Source organism: Dipodomys ordii, unplaced genomic scaffold, assembly GCF_000151885.1.
Source record: "Dipodomys ordii isolate 6190 unplaced genomic scaffold, Dord_2.0 Scaffold7, whole genome shotgun sequence".
Lineage (NCBI taxonomy): Eukaryota > Metazoa > Chordata > Mammalia > Rodentia > Heteromyidae > Dipodomys > Dipodomys ordii.
In genome coordinates, this window is record NW_012267223.1 from 12745449 (window position 1) to 12759336 (window position 13888).

At 50.3% G+C, this 13888-nt stretch overlaps 1 protein-coding gene across 1 annotated transcript in view; it reads right to left on the minus strand.

The window, feature by feature from the left end:
* Positions 1 to 2712: 2712 nt before the first annotated feature.
* Akap1 (A kinase (PRKA) anchor protein 1) overlaps positions 2713 to 13888 on the minus strand; it is a 34836-nt gene continuing 23660 nt past the window's right edge. Inside the window, exons 3-11 of the mRNA XM_013038050.1 lie at positions 12751 to 12884; positions 11302 to 11428; positions 10344 to 10471; positions 8618 to 8795; positions 7131 to 7281; positions 6891 to 6958; positions 5279 to 5352; positions 4287 to 4349; positions 2713 to 3793 (exon numbers count right to left, since the gene is read on the minus strand). Of these exons, the coding sequence (XP_012893504.1) occupies positions 3719 to 3793; positions 4287 to 4349; positions 5279 to 5352; positions 6891 to 6958; positions 7131 to 7281; positions 8618 to 8795; positions 10344 to 10471; positions 11302 to 11428; positions 12751 to 12884 (998 nt within the window). The 3' untranslated portion in view covers positions 2713 to 3718. The remainder of the gene's footprint in view (positions 3794 to 4286; positions 4350 to 5278; positions 5353 to 6890; positions 6959 to 7130; positions 7282 to 8617; positions 8796 to 10343; positions 10472 to 11301; positions 11429 to 12750; positions 12885 to 13888) is intronic.

The window sequence follows — 13888 nt, forward strand, 5'->3', positions numbered from 1 at the left end:
TCCACAAAGGAGCAGCTGGCCCCATACCACGGTCTGCAGCTGGAGCAGAGGTGCATTCCAGACCAGGCAGACCTGGTAGTACTGGAGACTTACTTAGGACCTTGTGCTGGCTAGGCAAGTGCTGGGCCCCTTTGGCCATACTCCAGTCCTTTTGCCTGGGTGGCCTTGGATGACGATCCTCCTATCTCCAACTTCCCTTGTAGCAGGGATTACTACAGGTGTCAGTCCACAACTCCCAGCTCTAGGAGTAATTCTATTATGCAGCATGAAGTCATCTCGTGTTGCTTCATATGCTCCAGTTGTGCTACTCAAAGGAAAGATTTGAAACAGGAGAGATTGATTTTAAGTGAAAAATTAATTTTTTGAAAACATGAACAAAGGAGATGCTTGTAGCCTCCGGGCCAAAGGGCAAATGTCTCTAATCTGCTGACCTAGAAGAAAAACTAAGCCTATTGACCTGTTGACATAAAGGACCTGGGCAGGAAAGTGAACCTGGGTCTGTCAGGCACTGGTGGCTCCTACCCATAAGCCCAGATATGCAGGATGCTGCAATCTGGAGGATCACAGTTTGAAGCAAGGATCCAATGAACACAAGGCCCTGAGTTCAAGCCTCACTACTGGTAAAAAAAAAAAAAAAAAAGGGGGGGGGGAGGGAATAATTTGAGTCTGCTTGTAAGATCAGTGCTAGAACCATAATAAAAGGTCCCAAGACATAGGGAAAGTTAATTTCAGTAAAGGAGGTTAATTTTAGTGATAGTTAACCCAATATAATTTCAGCATATAACAGACATTAAAACCTACTAGTTTGGAAGTGGCGCTGTGGCTCAAGTGGTAGAGCGCTCACCTTGAGCTGAACAGCGCAGGGACAGCGCCCAGGCCCAGAGTTCAAGCCCCATGACCGACCAAAACAAACAAACCCAAAAACTACTAGTTTACTTTTTTTTGGGGGGAGGGGTCAGTTTTGGGGCTTGAACTCAGGACCTAGGCTGTCCTTGAGCTCTTTTGCTCAAGGTTAGTGCTCTATCACTTTGAGCCACACAGCATCACTTCCAGTTTTAATTGATAATTGTCTCCCAAACTTTCCTGCCTGGACTGGCTGGCTTTGAACCAAGATCCTCAGCATTCAGCCTCCTGATTTACAGGTGTGAGCCATCAGCACTCAGCTTTTTTAAAAAAAGAAAATTCTATTTCAAGTTCTGAACTAGAACCTTTTTTCCCTGAGCTGAGGACCAAACTCAGGGCCTTCCACTTGCTAGGCAAGTAAGTGCTCTTCCACTGAGCTAAACCTCATAACCGTTTATGTAACTTTTCATGCTAAGCCACTTAAACCTAGTGTGCACTTGACACTTCTAGCTACCTGTCCAGACTATGTCTCAGGAGCTCAGAGCCGCAGGTGGCTGTGGCTCTGTATTGGACGGTACAAGACTGGCCTGTCCCATTAGTCTCTACCACATTCATACAAACAGCCTGAAATACCCACTGCCTTACTCAAAAGCCCTGGGATTATCAGGTATAGTAGTGCACACCTGCAATCCTACTACTTAAGGTATCTGCTGCAGGAGGTTCCTGAGTTCAAAGCAGCCTGGGCTACACCAAGTGGAGATCCTGTCTCATTAGATGAAACAAATCTTTTCATGTCTGCCTTGTCTCTGCAGGGAAGGGCTGCCTGAGAGGGGAGGCATTCAGGCAACTTTGCTTCTTACTTCACAGTGCACTTCTCACCACAGCAAACTCAACAACCCCATGTGTCTACCAGGACACCAAGACTGCACAGCTGGCTTTGAGGCTAGTGCCCTACACTCAAGTCAGGCTGTGAGGAGCTCAGCTGCCACCTGGTAGGAAAGGAGAGAAGCAAGGCCAAAGATTCCTGACTCAAATGTCTTTAATGGGCTGGGAAGTTGGCTCAGTGGTAGAGCGCTTGCCTTGCATTCATGAGGCCCTGGGTTCAATTCCTCAAGCTGAGGGACAGCGCCCAGGCCCAGAGTTCAGGCCCCACAACCAGACCAAAAAAAAAAAAGTCTTCAATGAACTTGGCTGCTGGGCACTGATGGCTCATGCCTTAATCCTAGCAATTTAGGAGGCTGAGATCTGAGGATTATGGTTCGAAGGCAGATAAATAGGAGGGACTCGATTTCAATTAACCAGCAAAAAGCTGGAAGAGGAGGTGCGGCTCAAGAGTTAGAGCACTAACCTTCAGCATTAAAAAAAAAAAAACAACCAAAAACAGGGAGTTGGACACCGGTGGTTCACCCCTGTACTCCTAGCTACTCAGGAGGCTGAGATCTGAGGATTACAATTCAAAGCCAGCCCAGGCAGTAAAGTCCATGAGACTGTTATCTCCAATTAACCACCAGAAAACCAGAAGTGGCGCAGTTGTTCAAGTGGGAGAGCGCTCACCTTGAGCTGAAGAGCTGAGGGACAGCGCCTAGGCCCAGAGTTCAAGCCCCACAACCGATCAAAAAAAAAAAAAAAGTTAAGGGCTAGAGCCTTCAGTTCAAGCCCCAGCACTGTTGCACACTCATGCGCACGTGAGCACACACACGCATGCACACACGGGTGCGCACCCCAAACCTGGGGTCTCCTTTCGTGTGATCCTAGAAAGCACAGTCGGCCCTCCCCCCCAGTCAATCACACACAACCCCCCCCTTTTTATTCCCCGACCTCCCATTTTGTATACCACGGGAAGAAAAATGGACTCAAAGCTACAGTTAATACAATTCCAAGATTTATAGAAGTTCAAGTTACTTAAGTTACTTATCCTTAAACTGCACAATGCTGAAGCCAGTCTAAAAAAGAATCAAATGATACCACTGTAAGGTAATTCAATTAGTTATTTTTTTTTAAACAAATGTGTACAGCAAAAACTCCCCAATTGATAGCCCATCCCACCCAGACCCCATGTCCCCAATCCCCAGTCCCCGTGTCCCCAAGTCCCCATGTGGTAGGCAGGAAGCCGTGGGCCCGGCTGCGGGAGCTGGCAGCGCGTCCCACTCCACGACTAGCTTCCACTTACCAGCCAAGTGTGTGACGTGGAAAACCTCGCGTTCCCTTTGTTCTCCAGTGTGTCTTATACAAAATATTACATTTTTTTAAACATATATTTACACAATATTTGCACAAATAGAAAATGGTTACAAATTACAACCAGGCTTGGCAAGATTATCGTTCCCCGCCCCTGAGCAGGGCCGGGTGTGACCACTGCTCTGTATTTACATCTGCATTAAAAAGTCTGGGTTCCTACAGACCTAGAGGAAATATGTAAAAACGGGCTAAGCGCCACCACTTCATTTGTGTGAGCTGCACAGGGCATCCATACCATTCAGTTCATGTCTGGCTCCTTGAAGGAAGACGGAAGCAAAAGAAACCCTCCCAGGCGAGTCACAGGCCTGCCCTGTCTGGCCTGCAGTGTGTGCGGGTGTGGAAGGGGGGCGCGGAGGAGCGCAGGCAACCCGGCGGAGATGCTTCCCTTCACTTCCTTTGAAACCGTTGAGAGCTGAGGAGAAAGCAGCTGGCTTGCGAAACACCGGCCTAGGGCTCTGAGAACCCACCGCTCCTCTGCAAGGAGCCGCGTCTTCAACAGAATACAGAACAGGGGGGCAAAGAGGATCCGCAAAGACAATGTTTGTTGTTACTCTGATGTTAAATCTTTTGTCTCGAGGGCCAAGCCAAATTCCAACAGTGCAAAAAAAGACTCAAGAAGTGGCTTTGGGGGCTAGGGTCAAAGGTTGGCGTAGTAGCTATCGACCCACTGTGCAAGGCCTCGCTCCACCAGCGACCGGTTTATCAACACCACCTGGAAAACCGAAAGTTTCATTAAGGACTTTGCTCCTGGCACCTTGGGACCATCCCCCAAGCCAACACGGCTCCTCCCTCCCCCGCCCCTCAGCACCTATCAGGCAACAGATAAATATATACATGCGCAGCCTGACTCCAACCAGGACTCCTACGTAAGTGTCCAGGTGCTATTCGGCATGAGCAATGACGTTTTAATACACAAAAACCTAGGCTTAGATACTACAAGGATGACAGGAAAACCAAACTGACAGAAGGTGCTGGAAGGTGCACAGCCAGGTTCCCCATCTCGACCTGAGTGCAACTATGGGCTGGACAGTCCTGGCTGCCACCCCCTGGATGACACTGCTACCCCGTGTCGTGGCACTCAGAGTTGCCTGCAGGCCCGGTGTAGAGCCAGGCCAGTGACTAGTGAGGAGGAAGCAATGCCAGCACTGGCCTGCACACAACCTAGCCCTGCTGGTGGCAGCGCAGACAGAAAAGGGCAGACTCACTTCATCTCCAACCACGCTCCACAGCTGGATCAGGGGCAGGCCAGTTGGACTGTAACTTGTCACCTAGGGTAGGGGATGTGGAAAGCATGGTTTTAAAAAGCTACGTCATGTAGTTTCTTTTTTGGAGACAGCATCTCATGATTTACCCCAGACTGGCCTCAGAGTCAGGATCCTCCTGCCTCAGCCTCCTAAATGATGGGATGACAGGTGTGGGTCATGCCTGATTTATGTATTTCTTTTTTCAAGCCTGCTAACCACTCTAAGACCTACAGGCAGTTGCTCACGCCTATGCCAGTTATTCAGCCTGTCATGCCAGTTATCCAGAGAGCCGAGATCAAAAAGACCAAAGTTCAAGGCCATCTTGGGCAAAAAGTTAACAAGATTCCCATTGCTACAAACAAGCCAGGTATGGTGGTTCATGCCTGTAACCCCAGCTATGCACCCCAGGCAGGTGCATAGGTAGGAAGACTATGGTCTGATGCCAGCCCCAACAAAAAAAAGCAGGAGAGCTATCTTTAAAAACAACAACAAAAAAAAACCTAATGCAGAAAGATAAAGCCTAATGCAGAAAGATCTAAGCACATGGCACAAATAGTACAGCACTGTCTAGAAAGTATGGGGCTGAGTTAAATCCTAGTATAAATAATACAAGTCAAGTCCAATCCAGGCACTAGTGGCTCACCCTGTAATCCTAGCTACTCAAGAAGCTGAGATCTAAGGATCACAGTTCAAAGCCAGCCTGGGCAGGAAAGCCTGTGAGACTCTCATCTCCAATAAAGACCAGAAAATCAGAAGTGGTGCTGTGGCTCAAGTGGTAGAGTACTACCCTTGGGCTGAAATGCTGAGGGACAGGCCCAGGCCCGGAGTTCAAGCCCCACGACCTACCAAAAAAAAAAAAAAAGTCAAGTCCCAAGAAGCCAGATCCTTAACGGAATGAGACACGAAGCCCCGCTGACCCTCTGTGTCCAGCTCGCCCACTCCTAATCACATACCTGGGCAAGCAGTGCTGTGTTTCCCGTCATCTCGCTCATAGCTGCGTCTGCTTCAGGTGAAAAATGGTCGTCATCTTTAGAAGAAGGAAAAGCAGTATTTAGATGTTCACCAGGGCAAAGGTTTACCTGTCACATACATAACGTGCACTGTATTACAAGTAAGCTGCTTTAGATGCGCCAGATGGGAAAACGGCACTTGGGAGAGCTATGTGGGTCAGAGAGGCCTTAGGTGTCCCTACAACAAGTAGATAGGCACAGTCTCTGATGCATGCTGCTCTGATCTCTCTACCAGGATGGAAAACCAAGGACAGAAACTGCCTTCCATGGCAGCCCCACCCTAGCCTCACTCTCACCTGTTTTAGGATCAACTATGCTGTACAAATCAACACCCTGGAGGACAGGTGCTGTGCCTGCTTTACAGGCACAGGTTGGCATAGGCCAATCACTAAAGGCCAACAACTCCCAGAGTGCTGCAGTGGAATTCAAATCCAGGCAGCCAGCCCAATAGGCCAGTCAGTGAGACAGGGCAGGGTATCAAGGACCATTAAGCTGGGCTGGATTACTAACAGTAGCACTCAATAACATGGCCCCGGCAGGGAGTGATAAGCATGGGAGGCTGGAGTTTGTGAAGGTAGGGGAAAAGTCTGATCAAGGAAGACACATTTGCCTGTAATCCTAGCTACTCAGGAGGCTGAGATCTGAGGATTGCAGTTCAAAGCTGGCCCAGGCAGGAAGATCCATGAGACTCTTATCTCCAATTAACCATCAGAAAACCAGAAGTGGAGCTATGGCTCAAAGAGTAGAGTGCTAGCCTTGAGCAAAAGAGGTCAGGAACAGTGCCCAGGCCTTGAGTTCAAGCCCCAGGACTGACGAAGGAAGGAAGGAAGGAAAGAAGGAAGGGAGGGAGGGAGGGAGGGAGGGAGGGAGGGAGGGAAATAAAGAAGCATTCAGAGGCTCTGGACAAATTGTTTAGATAGACAAATGGACAGAAGGTTGGGAAAGAGCAAGGAAGGAAAACAGAACAAAGAACTTTCCCCCATGGAATGTCTGCCATGACTCCAGCAAACCAGTGTTTATGTTTCATATGAATTGCTTTAGCCTAGCAAGAATCTGATCTAAAGGAGAAAACCCTGGGAGCCGCTTAGGAAGGTGACAGACAAGCAGATGCCCACTGACAGCCAAGCGGCTGCTCGCTAGCCACCTATTCTCCACAGGTGCCACCCCCATTTCCCAGAAAGGAAAATAGAGGCTGATAATGCCAGCCCTCTTCTATCAACACATTTATGGAAGACAGGGTGAGAGCTGGCATGGCCCTAACTCTGCCCTAAGAAGCTGTGACCTGGCTGAGCAGTGCAGCTGGCCTCATGCCTACCCTCTCTGGTCTGGACTATGCTCCGCAGGTGCCTGCTGGAGGTCCAACCCCCAAGGGCAGCCCACAGCACAGCAGCACCGGCTTTACCTGGGAACCTGTGAGAAATGCAAGTTCTCAAGCCTCAGCCCAAGGCCTACTTCACCAGTGACTGATAGTAGCACACCAAGTCTTGTGTGAATAGGGCTGTTGGGGAGACCACGGTCACCAAGTGCCCACCCCACCAGAGGCCGCATGGGTTACCTGACAGGGGCATCACACTGTCCAGAAGGACCTCTGCTCCTTGGAATGGCAAGGTCACAAAATCCGACCTAGAGAGGAAGAAAGAGACCGACAGGACTGACTCCTCCACCAGCCGGGATGCACATCTACCTGTTGCTCATCACGGGGACACCACCACCAGGAGGGAAGGGTAAGGCCTCACCCCAGGCCTGACAGCACGGACGCCACGCACTACACACCACACAGGGAGGCTCCACTCACCTGATTTGCCGGAGCACGTCTACTTTCACCCTTTTATATCCACCGTAGTCCACGTAGCGAATCTCCACCTCATTGGTCTCCTCGTAGGAGGCAACCACCTGAGCTCGCCACCAGGCCCCGTCCACACCAGGGGCAGCGCAGATGACTGTTACTGCAAGGCAGGAAGAGGGCATGTGGACCCCCCTGGCCCTGGCAGGGCACCAGGGCTCTCCCTCATCACTGGCACAGTCTCTCCGCATTATTTTCAGAGGCCCACAACCTCCACAGGCAGGAGACCAGAGCAACACAAGATGAAACCTGGGAAAGTTGGCCACAGGAAATCCAGCCTAGCAGATGGCAATCCTCAGAGCTAGCCACACCAAAAGGTATTCACAACCTAGATCCATGACCCTGCATTGTACCAAGGCCTAGGAGGGCGGTAACTCTAACAGGCCAAATAAAATACAAAAGCGAGGACACAAAGCACAGGCCTGCCTGGCCCTTAAGGTGAAGTCTCTGAAAGAATCAACACTCTCCAAAAGTAGCAGAGTTTGGTAGCCCAGCACCTATAGTCTGCTCAGCTCAAATAGGGGCCTGGCTGGAAGTGCACGCCCTCATCCTCACCCTAGGAGGTACAGGTAGCCCAGACAGCCCAAAAGGTTGCACTCCAAGGGCTACCCGTCTCTTCCTGGAGCAGCAAGGGCAGGTAAAATTATGGTGTGAGGGCCACCCAGAAGAGGGACACAGGGCTGACCCCACTGAGTCCTGAGCATTAAGAGAGCCTGTGCTCTGGTTTGGGTTTTTCACTGCAAAGTTGAGGATCTGATGAGAGCAAAAATCTCTACTATTCCTAATGGAGGAGGAAAAAAAAAAAATTCACACAGCCTCAAACCTTTTCCCCATCCGAGAAACTCATGTTTGTAGTCTTTAGGGGATTGGAGAAATGTTCTGATGTTCACTCCCCAAGGACAAAAGCAACAACAGTGACAAAAGTTGGTTTGGGTCCCAGCTCCTTCTCAGGTGCTACCTGTGCAAGACACCTGATTTCAGAGGCTTGGATTCCTTGCTTGCCACGTAGAGATTACCGAGTCTACTACATGGGTTTGTTGGGCTTAGGGTCTTTCATTATTTAAAAAAATATATATGGAGTACTTTACATATTACACATATAGCACAAGTCAACTCTACACGCTGGTGCACAAGCCTAAATGCCACCTGTTAAGGGGTATTTGGAAGGGCTTGGATTTGAACTCATGAGTCAAGACTCTACTCCAATCGCATTGCTTTCAGTCAACAGAAGAACTAGCTTTATTGAGCCAGGAAACTCAACACAACAGGACTCCATGACAGTGCAGGAGGAACTCAAGGATGCTGGCCCATAAGGGATCCCAAACCAGCTTCCACCTAGGTCAAGACTGAGAGCAAAACAATGCCCAGACTCACCTCCTTAGTTGGCCACAACCCAGACACACCTCCACTACCCACCCATACTCCAGGACAGCACTTACTTTCCACTGGGGTGGGCAAGGTGGGGATCCCAGGCTGAGAGTAGCAGAGGTACATCTGCTGGTCCAGACTGCGCAAGGCGTGGAAGGTGGGGTGTGTGTGCTGCTGTACAAACAGATGTCCAGCATTGACCTGGTTGACCACAATCACCTCCACAGTGATGCCATCAGGGAGCATGAGCTGTAGACGGGAAGAAGCGGCCAATGCTACTTCAGATCTCTTCTCAGGTCTGGGATAAGCCCTGAGGACCAGGGCCAAGTCTACTTCCCCAGGAGTGGCTGTCATGTTGCAATACCGTGAGCAGCCATTAGGGGCAGCCTCACTTTAGGGCAAGACCAGGAACCCCATGGCCTCTCACAAGGCTGGGCAGGGTCCCAGTCCCCAGAGCTTTCCTTCCTCTTCTTTTTAAAAAATTTTCTTTGTTGGTTATGGGGCTTGAACTCAGGTACCTGAGTGCTGTCCCCGAGCTCCTTTGCTTCTGATGAGTCTGTAAGACCCAAGGAAGGCAAAGAGGGCAGGAGGTAGTCCTCAGGCCCCTCTGGACCTGTAGCTGACCCTAGCAAAAGGTTTGACAGTTTATCTGCCTTAGGAAGAACAAGCTGCACCTCAACATCTGCCAGAGCTGGTGTTTCATTTGTTCTGCACTTGCTTTCACTTCCCAAACCCTTTGCTCCCCAGACTCCACTTCTCCCACCTCATTTGCCTTTGGGTCTTGGCAGGTAGACATGCGAAGCCCTATGGTAGAGGTCCTAACAGAGGCCACTCCTGGTCTTTCCATGTCAAACTGCAGGCAGAAAGGGCTATGGGTACATTAGTTGGCCCCAGGGAGAAGAGATTCCTCAGACCCCCATATATCCACCCAACCCTGGGGACCCACATCTACCTGAGGTCTCTTCTCCTGCCCCACTGAGCCAAGAAACCACCTATATACAAACCACCCCATTATTTAAGAAGAAAGTCAAGGGCCAAGCCTCCTGGGCCCTTGACTCTCCTGAGATACTAGTCTAACTCAGGAGGAAAACACAGATAGGGTTCAGCCCACAGCAGAAGTCTGGTAGGAAAGGACGGAAGCGCCCACCATTCTAAACAGAACCCACGGGAGCAAGTATCCCAAAGCAGCATGCTCAGCCATCCGTGTAACAGGCAGTGCAGAGCTTGCAAGGCTCCTCCTAGTGAGAAGAGGCCTGGCCAGGGGCAGGGGCCCTGCAATTGTCAACTTCTCTTCCTGCCAAACTCCCAGGTTTCCTGGGTCAGAGACTGTTTCCAGAAGATAATGTAAGAAATTCTAGGGACAGGGAAGAGGAATCAAATCCTTCATCAGGACCACTACTCAGCCCAGCTCAATTAGAAAAGGACCAGAATGACCCATTGCAGCATTCATCCAAGCCCTCAAATGCTTTAAGGCACCCCACACCAGTCTGGACACATCCAGTATGCTGCCTTAACTATAATTCATTTGAGGCAAATACCTAGGAAAGAGAAAATGTGCTCTGGTGGCAGAGGAGGCCTGATATTCCCACAAGGGGATTAAGAGGCCCTGGCGTCTTGCTAGCAGTTTACCCTATCCCCAGAGAACACCCCCTGGCAGAACTGATTGGTGGAGCCGAAAGGTGAAAAGGCGGGGGCAGTCATGTGCTCATGTCCTCCTTGGTCCACAGTCTGGGGAGATTCACTGGGGTGGGTTGGGGGAAGGGCACAACAAGTCCCGACCGCTGGGAGCATGCTCACCCAGGATGTCATCGGTAAGGAAGGCAGCGCCAGGGAAGGCAATGGAGGGGCATAGATATTGGTGAGATTCAGTTCCTTAAACTTCTTTCCAATCAAGCTCAGAGCTTTGTCCACGTGATGCTGGGAGCCTACGGGTATGAAGACAGGGCAAGAAAAAAGTTACAACAAAACAAGGAGGAGGCTACAATGCTTGATAAGAAAAGTACTCATTATCTTGCCCATGTAATTGTAACCCCTCTGTACAGTATGTTCACAATAAAAATAAATAAAAAAATAAAATGTGGAGCAAAAAAAAAAAAAGAAAAAAGTTACAACAAACAAATTCTCCCCTCCTGCAGAGTTCAAGGGAATTTTTAAAGAACCAAAATGCTATGCTTTAAAAATCCTGGAACTCGCCAGGCACTGGTGGCTCACACCTATAATCCTAGCTACTCAGGAGGCTGAGATCTGAAGATCATGGTTCAAAGCCAGCCCAGGCAGGAAAGACTGTGAGACTCCTATCTCCAATAAACCACCAGAAAACCGGAAGTGGCGCTGTAGCTCAAGTGGCAGAGCGCTCGCCTTGAGCTGAAGAGCTGAGAGAGCGCGCTCAGGCCCAGAGTTCAAGCCCCATGACCCATGACCGACCCCAAAAAAAAAAAATCCTCTAACTCCTATCTTTTAAAAGTAATACCTTGCCATTCTACCCATGCTTTGAATACAAGAGGTTGACAGGTGACAAAGAGCCAGCCTGCCTCAACCAGTAGGCTCTTCACTCTGCATGGTGACAGGCATTGAGACCCAGAACCTTGGCCAGAGAGCTGAGCCTAAGGTGGGGAAGACATGCCATGTTGCCTCCACCTGGAATAGGAAGCACTGTCTGTCCTGTCCAGAGCCTGGCAGTCAGGACCGCCCCCCCCCCCCCCCCATTCCTGTATACTTACCTTTCAGCTAAGAAAACTACAGGCCTGCCACTGACCTTCAATGTGGCAGATCTGGATGTTCTGGGTGTAAGGCAGCGTGGAGATGTAGATCTTGGCACCAGACGTCTGCTTCAGAAAACTCACATAGCGGCCCTGCTTGCCAATAAGCCGGCCCACCAAGTGCTGCCAGGAGGGAAAAGGAATGAGAGGTCTAATAGAAAACCAATCCCCCACCCCAAAGACCTACTTTTACTTCCCACGAGGTCATGCTCAAACATATTAATAATGGGAGAGTCTAACAGCATCTCCCAGCTCCCATTTCATACTCATTATGTGGCCCACACCAGAAGGCTGCAAAGGCAGCAGCTCTATCCTCACACCCCATGAGCAGCTTCACCAGCAGGAGGGTCCACTCTTGACTTCTTCAAGCCTACTCACGCCAAAGATAAGGAGCTGGCATGAAAATGAAAGAACCCTTGGGCTTTTGCTGCCAAGGGACAGAAGGCTGGAGCCTACAGAGCACAAGTGCCCAGTGCACCAGAGTTCACAGCAGACAGGGAAAGCCAAACTTAGCCATGATGTAACATGGGCTCTCAAACATATCCCGGACGACCCCAGCCCAGCAGGGCAGGAGGCACTCGGCCAGCCTCATCCAGAGCCTGGCTTGGGTGACCTCTACAACCACTGAGGACAAGACTCCTAACAAGGCCACGGAGAGGGAACGCCACAGGAGCCAGCAGCTCAGGGAGAGCACAACCTTCCTAACCCAGAGCTCAGACCAAGCCAGGCCTCGTCTGCAGCCCAGAGCCAAGGGCCCTGGGAGAAAGTACCACTTCTTTCAAGCTCCTGAGATAACCATAAAGGTCTAAATTGACACAATGTTTGAAGTTAGAACAGCAAGGTGCTAGAAACCACTCAGGAACTGGAGGTCAATGAGATGAGCACACAGAACCAACAGTTCAAATTACATTTCCAAAGCATAACATAGGAAAACAAGACTGAAATAATTAAAAGTTATTAACCAAAACACCACCACCTCAGTTTTGTTTAAAAACCGCAGGGTGCAAGATGAGGAGGAAATAGAAGTCTTCTCTCAGGGGTAGAATCTGAGTCTATTTCTATCTATTTCTATAGTTTTCAACTTCTCTAAAGCTCTGTGTATGCTTTGCACAGTTAGAAAATGCTAGACTGGGACACAGGGTGTTCATCTGCCAGCACTCAGGCTGGTTTTTGCTATTTACAAATGATCGGGGCAGGGCTGTGAGTTAGAAGAGGACGAGGACCACATGCTCTTCTTGAAGGCACCTCCAGCTCACTCTGTACTCAACAAGGTGTCACATACACATACACACACGTGCATACATACACACGCACACACGCACGCACGCATGCACATCTCTGGCTCCCTGCCCATTCCAGTGCTTCCTCCAAGTCCAACAGCCCCTGTACAAGGGAAGTTTGAACTCCCAGCAGAATCCAGCCTGCGTGGCTGCCGCCATTCTTACCTTGGGCACCTCGATCTCCCAGACGATGAGGTCCACCTTCTTAGGGTTGGAATCTGCCTGGGCATTTTGGAGACTGTCGGCCTTCTTGAGCCCACACCCACTCTCCACCGAATCCATGCTGTTCCTGTCAGAGCCTGCAGGGGAGGAGGCGGCAGGCGCACACAGACCCGGCTCAGAGCCTTCAATACCCACACCGCCTCAAACTCCCCTTACAGGAGGAAAGAGGCCCGCCCCACACCCCCTCCTCAAACTGGGCAGTCTAGAAAGCTAGAAAAACCCAATGAAAGGAGGCCTGGGGTACCCATCCACCTAATTTTAGCCTGTCACTTATGGTCCCACTTGCTTATTTGGCAGCCGCGCCCAGCCACAGCTGCTGGAGCAGACACACAAGTGGGAAGAGCCAGACTGCGCGCCCAGGGAGGGGACTTCACAGGGCTGGAGGTGGGTGGGAAACAGCCCACAGATCCACACGGTCCCAGGACTGGGTCACAACTCTCCTTCTATCTTCCCACATTTCCCAGTCCTTAGGACCAATAGTTAGTTATCAGTCCCCAAGCCGACTCCAGTGATGGGAGCAAGACAAAAGCCCTCGCTACCTGAGGGCCCTGTTTCTGTCTCTCTGCCAGATGTGGACAGACAAAAGTAAGGCAGACATTTCCCTGTGCTTAGGCTGAGCTTGTGCAGCTCTGACTACTCAAATTCTCCCTGGTCCGAAGACTGAGCAAACACTCAGAGGATGAGGGAGCAGGACTCTGGCGCCAACTTGAGCTGTTTTACTCTTGCCCAAGGCATGCCAAAGGGACCACTGAAAAAAAAAAAAAACAGGCCCAGAGCAGCTTAAGGGAAGTGGAGCCAGCTTAAACATGGACGACTAACTGGCCAGAAATAGATCACTCCTGAGAGTCAACTAATTAGGTCATTATTACATGGTTTTCCCAAACCCTGGGTATAATCTTTCACCAAGCAATCCATGTGCTGCCTGGATGCAAAGAACTAAGACTGAAAGGGACTCTACTCCAGTTAATAGTCACCTTCAAAGTGACCTCCCTTAACACTGGGAGTGGAGGGTCTTGGAATAGGGTCCATGGCCAGACTGCTGGAAACAAATCAGGCTGGGGGAGGAGGGGGGCTCTCCGAT